This window comes from Pinus tabuliformis, chromosome 8 (assembly GCF_031772625.1).
Source record: "Pinus tabuliformis cultivar Carrire ecotype Pingquan chromosome 8, CPIR1, whole genome shotgun sequence".
NCBI lineage: Eukaryota > Viridiplantae > Streptophyta > Pinopsida > Pinales > Pinaceae > Pinus > Pinus tabuliformis.
Genome location: NC_142294.1, coordinates 371,204,125 through 371,213,912, shown reverse-complemented (window position 1 = coordinate 371,213,912; position 9,788 = coordinate 371,204,125). Strand labels below are relative to the sequence as shown.

The 9,788-nt window shown below is 41.8% G+C and overlaps 1 protein-coding gene across 2 annotated transcripts; it reads right to left on the bottom strand.

Moving 5' to 3' along the window:
• Positions 1–1,115: 1,115 nt before the first annotated feature.
• On the bottom strand, positions 1,116–8,514 carry LOC149235652 (uncharacterized). 2 transcript variants are annotated; one of them, XM_089461429.1, is made up of 6 exons: positions 8,296–8,511; positions 8,177–8,221; positions 7,989–8,068; positions 1,743–1,793; positions 1,624–1,668; positions 1,116–1,515 (listed from the first exon to the last, which is right to left on the bottom strand). In XM_089461429.1, exons 1-6 carry the CDS (start codon positions 8,401–8,403, stop codon positions 1,440–1,442), a joined length of 405 nt encoding a protein of 134 aa, XP_089317555.1. In that variant the 5' UTR covers positions 8,404–8,511; the 3' UTR covers positions 1,116–1,439. The 2 variants fall into 2 exon arrangements, with proteins under 2 accessions (XP_089317555.1, XP_089317554.1); XM_089461428.1 differs by having other exon boundaries at positions 8,177–8,514.
• Positions 8,515–9,788: the final 1,274 nt, after the last annotated feature.

Sequence of the window (9,788 nt, the reverse complement as noted above, 5' to 3'; positions counted from 1 at the left end):
TTAAAATTAATAATAAAAAAAATCAACGTGGGTTTTCAATAAAATATTTTAATAAGTAGGGTTAAGTAATATTGGCATATATTTAAAAGTATATTGATAACTAAAAAAATATTTTAATGTAGACAATGTAGTGTATCGATAAAATGTCTCACTGCACATGTAATGTAATATATATATATATATATATATATATATATATATATATATATATATATATATATATATATATATATATATAAGTTTTTATGGTTAAAATGTGTAAATAGTCAAGCTATTTTACATTTTGGTTTTATTTTTGGTTAATTTTGCCTAAAATTCAAGAAATAATTTTTGGACTTACAAATTTAAATTATGCATTCTTTATAACATTCAAAAATACAATTTAAACTGATGCAGGAGCATCCAGCTCCGAGGACACAGAGACTCAATGACTGGTTCGTGCAGAAACAGGACACGACTTCAAGGGTGATTGGACAGGTCACCAAAAGGAAAAATTGGTTGTTGTTTTTAGTTAATCATTATTCATTTCTTTTCTTTTATTTAATTACAGCACAAGTTAAGTTACTGGTAGTTAGCTAGGTAACCAACAACTGTTTTAGTTAATTTATTGTTTAAAGAAACAGGTAACAGTTAAAGAATTCAATTTCTAAACAGTTAGATTCAGTGTAGCTCAAAATGAAAAAAACACGATGTAAGAGGGATCTTTTTTTTGGTTCACCTCAGAAGAAGTAAGGAAAATATAGCAAGACAGTATTCAAGCAATATAGAAAGACACCCTCTGTAATTGAAGCATTGATTTCTTTTCCTGAATATAAATTATTGTTCGTTACTTTTCTGTGTTATACAACTGAGAGTTACAAACATTTGTTATTTTGAAACAAATTAAGATAGAACGATATTCATATGCTATAACTAGAAATATTGAAGCAATTACAGGCCTCAGGCCGAAACCATAAGTACATTACCAGGTCTATCACACAGCAAGAAGCGTAAAGCGGCCAAGCAGCATATGCATACAATGTTGCGAGGATAAAGTAAAGACAGACTTCGTATCAAGTCAAGTTACGGCCAAACCGAACAGAGCCCATAAGCCAACACAAAGAGTCACACGGTCATTTACAAATCAACACAGCGACTATTAACAAAGGTAACAATTCCAGAACCGTTGCTTTCATTTATACAGTATTTCATAAGTCTTCGTAAACCACAGTCCAATAAATAACAACAGAGTCACATAACAAAAGCGGCACCGCCGTAACAGCATAAGTCTAAGGTATAGACGCATGGAGGTCATACAATGACACAGAGGAACGAAACCCTGAAGATGTGAACGCCAGCAAAGGGCACGACCATTCTACAAAACCTAACCAACAGAACCCTACAGCAAGTACATACTGCATAATCTAAGAAACGCTGGAATAAGAGTAGACCCTACCCGGTCACAAGGGTACCAGAGATTGGAGGAAGCCGAGGACTGCACATTTGAAACCCTCGCGAGCAGAGCTCCCAACCCACCTGCACAGGACTACTGAATGAGTTAAGACATTTCTATAACCAGAATAAATGTCAGAAGAAGCCGAGTAAATATTGTAAGATGCAAGAGTAAGAGAACCGTGAACTTACCCAAGGGTCGACGAAGGCTGCCGAGCCACAAAACGAAACCATAAGCTGAAAGGCACAAGAACCCTGTAAGCATCGATAACAGGTGGCAGAGGACGATAAAACATAGAACCAGAGGTTACCTTGAAGCCTGGTTGCGTTCGGAGGGAAGATAGCTTTGTGGCTGCGAATACCTGCACAGGACCAGAGCTCAGAAACCGGAAACCGAAGGATTGTTTCGCCAAGGCCATAAAAATACAAACCCTTACCACAAACTTCCAAACCAGGTCGACGAAGACAGCAGCTACAGCAAAGGATTTGCATTTCAAACAGAGCCACAACCAGTGATAGAGTAAGGGATATGGTGGGATAGCGCGCGAGAGCAGCGCCATAACAATACAGAGCAGGTAACAGAAGGAGACGGAGTGTAGCTGAGCCGAGAGGCCACCATCAGTGACAGAGTGAGAGATAGGTTGTGTTAGCGCACAGAGGGCAGCGCTATAACCACGCGGAGCTGGAACAGAAGGGAGAACGAGTGCAAATGAGCTGAGACTAAACCTTAAGGGTTTTACAAAGGCGGAAAGCCACGGAGAGGACCGGTGATCAAACCTGTTAACCGGAAGATGAGAACGTAAATGCGCCTCGGTATTAGGACAGATATTTACCCGCGCCAAGTGTGACCACGTGGGACTGAAGTGAGTCACGTGGCTGAGACCACGTCACCAGGGCTGGGCCATCATAAGTGGTATCAGAGCTAGTTTCTTGAGTTAGAACCAATGGAACAAGGTGAAGGTGAAGGAAGAGGAAGAGGAAGAGGAAGAGGAAGAGGAAGGGGAAGAGTAGTCCGGAGGGTAGTAGATGATGGACTTCGAGAGGAGATTCGAGTTTTGCGTGAAAGATTGGCAGTAGTGGAAGCTGGGGGAAGAAGAAACCCAGCAGATGACAGTGATGAAGAAGAAGTTGAACCAGAGGAGGAATTAGAGGGGGTGACACCAGAATTTAGATTGTTGAAGTCGGTCTTGCTGTCAAGTCATAAGCCCAAACATGAGCTGTCGACTTATGACGGAAGCCTGTCCGCAGACGTGCTGCTGGATTGGTTAAGTGAAGTTAACAAGTATTTTGAATTTGAAGAAACCAGCGAAGATAAGCAGGTAAAATTCGCTGCCACCAAGCTGAAAGGACATGCGTCCTTGTGGTGGGACAGTGTTCAGGCGGAACGGAGGAGGCTTAACAAACAGCCTATAAAGAAATGGTCTAGAATGGAGGCCAAACTGAAAGAGAAATTCTTACCACAGGATTATCAGATTATGCTGTACAGGGAGGTACAGAACTTGAAGCAGAGGGGAATGACTGTGAAAGAATTTACAGAAGAGTTCTACAAGTTAAATTTGCGAGCAGGTTATGTGGAGGACACCCCTGAGAAAACAGCCAGATTTGTGAATGGCTTAAGGGGGGAAATCTTAGACGAGATTGGTATCCTTTCACCCCGGACAATGGAGGAAGCCTATCAGTTTGCACTGAAGGCGGAAGAAAAGATTAACCGAAAGCAGAATGCCAGGTAAAGTATTTGGAAGAGGCCGAGGTGCAGGCCCAAGTGAAGAAAGCAGCAGTTCTAAATCTGTTGGAGCAACAGAAAAAGACAATACCACGAGAGGAGGACGACCACCCCAGCGAGGGCGAGGAAATGGTCGGGGCAGAGGAGCTGTCCAGTGCTATCGCTGCCACAAATGGGGGCACAAGTCTTATGAATGTCCTGAAGCTGAACCAGCAGGCGGAAGAGGGACTTATGTTGTTCAGACTGAGGATGCTGAGGCAACACCTCAGGAAGCAGAAAATGCACCAGAGACAGGTGAAGCTTTGGTGTTGAACAAAGTGCTGTTGAAACCAGCAAAGGAGGTTGCAGAACCGGATCAGCGTAAAGCCTTGTTCCGCACTGTCTGCAAGTCGCGGGGCAAGTGCTGCAAATTGATTATAGATAGTGGGAGTACGGACAATCTTGTGGCGGTGGAGATGGTAGAAAAGTTGGGACTGAAGAAATTAAAGCATCCTACACCCTACAAAGTGTCATGGCTGCAGAAGGGACATCAGCTGTTAGTTGACGAGCAATGTGAAGTAGAATTCCAAATTGGCAAGTACAAGGATAAGATCCTTTGTGATGTCATGCCAATGGATGTCTGTCACCTACTGTTGGGACGACCTTGGCAATTCGATAGAGGTGCAGTTCATGACGGGAAAAAGAATTGCTACAAGTTTGTTAAAGATGGGATCAAACACACGCTTGTACCCATCAAAGAGGAAAATACAGCAGAAACCAGTGGAGTGAAGGCATTTCTGTTGGGAGGAAAGGAGTTTGTGAAACAGATTGAGGACAGCGAAATCAACTTTGTTGTCATAAGGAGACCAAAGGCAGTAGTGTTACACACACAGCTGTCAGATTTGCCAGAGGAAGTTCAGCAGTTACTGCAAGAATTTGGGGACATAGTGGTGGATGATCTTCCAAATGAGTTACCACCAAGGAGGGGTATTAGTCATTGTATCGACTTTATACCAGGTGCAAGCTTGCCGAATAAGGCTGCTTACCGTATGAGCCCCAAGGATCATGAGGAAATTAGAAAGCAAGTTCAGGAGTTACTTGACAAAGGGTTGATTCGAGAGAGTATGAGCCCTTGTGCAGTACCGACTGTTTTGGCTCCAAAGAAGGGAGGAGAATGGCGAATGTGCACAGACTCCAGAGCCATAAACAAAATTACTGTCAGGTACAGGTTCCCCTTACCAAGGATGGACGATATGATGGATTGTTTGAGTGGGGCAGCCTATTTCTCAAAAATTGATCTGAAGAGTGGGTATCATCAGATTCGAATACGAGAAGGCGATGAGTGGAAGACAGCTTTCAAGACAAATGAAGGCTTATATGAGTGGCTGGTGATGCCATTCGGATTGAGTAACGCTCCCAGTACTTTCATGCGGTTGATGAATGAGGTATTGAAAGAGTTTAATGGGAAATTTGTGATAGTTTACGTGGATGATATTTTGATTTTTAGCAGGACTAAAGAGGATCATTTCAGGCATTTACAGAGTGTGTTGAGGAAGCTGCAGCAAAACAAGTTGCTGATAAATTTGAAAAAGTGTACCTTTTTCCAGCGAGAACTAGTGTATTTGGGGTTTGTTATTGCAGAGAATGAGCTAAAAATGGATCCGAAAAAGGTGGCAGCCATAGTTAGCTGGCCGTCACCAAGGAGTTTATTTGAAGTCCGGAGTTTCCATGGACTAGCCAGTTTTTATAGGAAATTTATCAGAAATTTCAGCGAGATTTGCGCACCTATGTTGGACATGATCAAGAAGGAAAATCAGCCTTTTCACTGGACTGAAGCGGCAGAAAGCAGTTTTCAAACTTTGAAGAAGAAGATTACTGAAAGACCAATACTGAGACTGCCAGATTTCAACAAACTTTTTCAAGTTCGTTGTGATGCCAGTGGGACAGCCATTGGAGCAGTCCTCAGTCAAGAGGACAGACCGGTCGCTTTCTTCAGTGAAAAGCTAAATGAGAGCAGGCAGAAGTACTCAACCTGCGACAAAGAATTTTATGCAATCATACAAGCGTTGAAGCATTGGCGGCATTATCTATTGGGAGATGAGTTTGTTTTGTTTACAGATAATTCTGCCTTGCAGTATATTATGCAACAGCATAAACTAAACCACAAACATGCAGCTTGGGTGGAGTATCTGCAAAATTTTACATTCGTATTAAAGCACATTAGTGGCCAAGCGAATAAGGTGGCAGATGCACTGAGCAGAAGAACCTTGCTTCTGCAGGAAAGTACAATGCAAGTTCTGGGTTCTGAACATTTGAAGGAGCTGTATCCAACTGATACCGAATTTAGGGAGGCATACGAAGCCTGTCAAAACCCTTTGATAAGGAATGATAGCATGTGGCTAGATTATAATTTGCAGGAAGGGCTGCTGTTTAAAGGATGACAACTATGTATACCCAACTGTTCCATGAGGGAAAACATAATACAGGAGAAGCACAGTGGAGGACTGGCTGGACACTTTGGTATCGACAAGACGGTTGCTCAAGTACAACACTTTTATTTTTGGCCGAAATTGCAGCGAGATGTGCAGAGGTACGTGAGCAGATGTAGAGTTTGTCAACTAGCAAAGGGTCATAGTCAAAACACTGGTCTATACTCACCATTACCGATTCCGAGTCGACCATGGGATTCAGTGAGCATGGACTTCGTTTTGGGTCTACCAAAGACACAGCGGGGCTTCGATTCAGTCATGGTTGTAGTTGACCGATTCTCAAAAGTGGCACATTTTGTACCGTGCAGGAAAACCAGCGACGCTACCTACATTGCACACCTATTCTTTACTGAAGTCGTTCGGTTACATGGACTCCCGAAATCCATCATCTCTGATCGGGATGTAAAGTTTACTGGTCACTTTTGGAGAACTCTGTGGAAAAAGTTAAATACACAACTGCAGTTCAGCTCTGCTTATCATCCGCAGACTGATGGTCAGACGGAAGTCGTAAACAGAAGCCTAGGGAACTTACTTCGCAGTTTGACAGGAGGAAATTCCTGGACGTGGGACCGTGTACTTGCTCAAGCCGAGTTCGCGTACAACGATTCACCTAACCGCAGCACCGGTTACAGTCCGTTCCAGATTTTGTACGGTATGCATCCGCGAGGAGTGCATGAGTTACGGGATTTGGGGAAACTTGAGAAGCGGAGTGCTGATGGGGAAGAGTTCGCTCAAGCAATGAGCAATTTACACGAACAGGTCAAGCTGAAGTTACAGGACAGCAGTCTGAAATACAAGCAGCGAGCTGACACAAAGCGTCGGGAAGTTCAGTTTAACGTTGGGGATGAAGTCCTTGCGTATCTACGTAAGGAGAGGTCTCCGAAGCGGGAGTATAACAAGCTAAAATTTAAAAAGATCGGCCCTTGCAAAATCATCCGCAAATTTTCTGCGAACGCTTACGAAATACAGTTGCCACCCGAAATTGGAATTTCTCCCATTTTCAACGTAGCAGATCTGTTTCCCTATGTAGCCAATTCAGAAGATGATACAGCAACTACAACACCACAGAAAGACAGTTATGAGGAAGGTTCTTGGACGAGACAACTACCAAAGGCACCACCCCTTGAGATCGAAGGAATACTGGACACACAGGTAGCTAGACGCACACGCAGGAAGGAGTATCTGCGATATTTGGTCAAGTGGCGGAACCCTCCAATAGAGGACAGTTCTTGGCTCGACGCAGCGCAGATAACTAAAGCGGGCTACTCTGTTGACGAGCTCATGGAACGGAGCCATGACTTTTTGCCACCCCGGGAGCCTGATGCAGGAGCATCCAGCTCCGAGGAGACAGAGACTCAATGACTGGTTCGTGCAGAAACAGGACACGACTTCAAGGGTGATTGGACAGGTCACCAAAAGGAAAAATTGGTTGTTGTTTTTAGTTAATCATTATTCATTTCTTTTCTTTTATTTAATTACAGCACAAGTTAAGTTACTGGTAGTTAGCTAGGTAACCAACAACTGTTTTAGTTAATTTATTGTTTAAAGAAACAGGTAACAGTTAAAGAATTCAGTTTCTAAACAGTTAGATTCAGTGTAGCTCAAAATGAAAAAAACACGATGTAAGAGGGATCTTTTTTTTGGTTCACCTCAGAAGAAGTAAGGAAAATATAGCAAGACAGTATTCAAGCAATATAGAAAGACACCCTCTGTAATTGAAGCATTGATTTCTTTTCCTGAATATAAATTACTGTTCATTACTTTTCTGTGTTATACAACTGAGAGTTACAAACATTTGTTATTTTGAAACAAATTAAGATAGAACGATATTCATATGCTGTAACTAGAAATATTGAAGCAATTACAGGCCTCAGGCCGAAACCATAAGTACATTGCCAGGTCTATCACACAGCAAGAAGCGTAAAGCGGCCAAGCAGCATATGCATACAACGTTGCGAGGATAAAGTAAAGACAGACTTCGTATCAAGTCAAGTTATGGCCAAACCGAACAGAGCCCATAAGCCAACACAAAGAGTCACACGGTCATTTACAAATCAACACAGCGACTATTAACAAAGGTAACAATTCCAGAACCGTTGCTTTCATTTATACAGTATTTCATAAGTCTTCGTAAACCACAGTCCAATAAATAACAACAGAGTCACATAACAAAAGCGGCACCGCCGTAACAGCATAAGTCTAAGGTATAGACGCATGGAGGTCATACAATGACACAGAGGAACGAAACCCTGAAGATGTGAACGCCAGCAAAGGGCACGACCATTCTACAAAACCTAACCAACAGAACCCTACAGCAAGTACATACTGCATAATCTAAGAAACGCTGGAATAAGAGTAGACCCTACCCGGTCACAAGGGTACCAGAGATTGGAGGAAGCCGAGGACTGCACATTTGAAACCCTCGCGAGCAGAGCTCCCAACCCACCTGCACAGGACTACTGAATGAGTTAAGACATTTCTATAACCAGAATAAATGTCAGAAGAAGCCGAGTAAATATTGTAAGATGCAAGAGTAAGAGAACCGTGAACTTACCCAAGGGTCGACGAAGGCTGCCGAGCCACAAAACGAAACCATAAGCTGAAAGGCACAAGAACCCTGTAAGCATCGATAACAGGTGGCAGAGGACGATAAAACATAGAACCAGAGGTTACCTTGAAGCCTGGTTGCGTTCGGAGGGAAGATAGCTTTGTGGCTGCGAATACCTGCACAGGACCAGAGCTCAGAAACCGGAAACCAAAGGATTGTTTCGCCAAAGCCATAAAAATACAAACCCTTACCACAGACTTCCAAACCAGGTCGACGAAGACAGCAGCTACAGCAAAGGATTTGCATTTCGAACAGAGCCACAACCAGTGACAGAGTAAGGGATATGGTGGGATAGCGCGCGAGAGCAGCGCCATAACAATACAGAGCAGGTAACAGAAGGAGACGGATTGTAGCTGAGCCGAGAGGCCACCATCAGTGACAGAGTGAGAGATAGGTTGTGTTAGCGCACAGAGGGCAGCGCTATAACCACGCGGAGCTGGAACAAAAGGGAGAACGAGTGCAAATGAGCCGAGACTAAACCTTAAGGGTTTTACAAAGGCGGAAAGCCACGGAGAGGACCGGTGATCAAACCTGTTAATCGGAAGATGAGAACGTAAATGCGCCTCGGTATTAGGACAGATATTTACCCGCGCCAAGTGTGACCACGTGGGACTGAAGTGAGTCACGTGGCTGAGACCACGTCACCAGGGCTGGGCCATCATAAACAATGAAAACTTTCAAATATGTTAGATATACCAGCATCAATGTGTATGTACACATATAATAGAAACTTGATAGGAAGAACCACGAATCTGACAAAGGTAGTCAACCCAAAGTATTGATCTCAAATTTTATCGCATGAACCTTAAAGCACTTAGCTATTTTATCTTGCCCGGTAGGATTGGCCCCTCCAATTTTAAAGGTAGTCAACACAAAGTATTCATTTCAAAATTTATCCCATGGACCTTAAAACACTTAGAAATTTTAGTTTACATTAGATATCATCAAAAAAAATAGGCAAGTGCCATATGAGTAGATATCAAATAAGAAAATATAATAACATTGAAAAAATTAATTTGAATATAGAATAAGAAAATACAATAATATTAAATATATCTTAAACATGTAGAGGAAAAATGATTTATTAAATTTTTAACCAAAAAAAATTAAACATTTTGTCTATAATATAAAATTATAATAATAATATATTTATCTAGAAAACATTTTCGTTTATGTAATAAGGGATTTGAATATACTTATGAATTGTGATTTGAATGTTAAAATCTACCCAAAAAAAAAAATACGTGCTCTATTTCTCTAAAATTTAAACTTATATACAAAAGTATAATCTTAACTCTCTCCAAATAGATAAAATTCAAGACTCTAGAGTAAGTATCCTTTCCGTCATGTTGATTTTCTATGTGACTTAATTATATTGATTTTCCGAGGTAATATTGATAGGTTTTTTTATGCATCAACAATCGTCAACACTTTTATCCTGCTCTGTTGGATCAGGTGAGACACTTTCAACCATTGATTTGAAGTGTGACTACTTTTTCCAAATATCGGTTGAGTTGCCTTACTGTTTTTTCCATTCTTTTATGTCACTTTTGAAGAT

Coding starts and splice junctions, on each gene's coding strand:
- LOC149235652 (XM_089461428.1), bottom strand. CDS start 8,476: ATGCAAATCCTTTGCTGTAGCTGCTGTCTTCGTCGACCTGGTTTGGAA. Junction 8,069..8,176: donor CAGCCTTCGTCGACCCTTGG/GTAAGTTCACGG, acceptor AGTCCTGTGCAG/GTGGGTTGGGAGCTCTGCTC. Junction 1,516..1,623: donor CAGCCTTCGTCGACCCTTGG/GTAAGTTCACGG, acceptor AGTCCTGTGCAG/GTGGGTTGGGAGCTCTGCTC.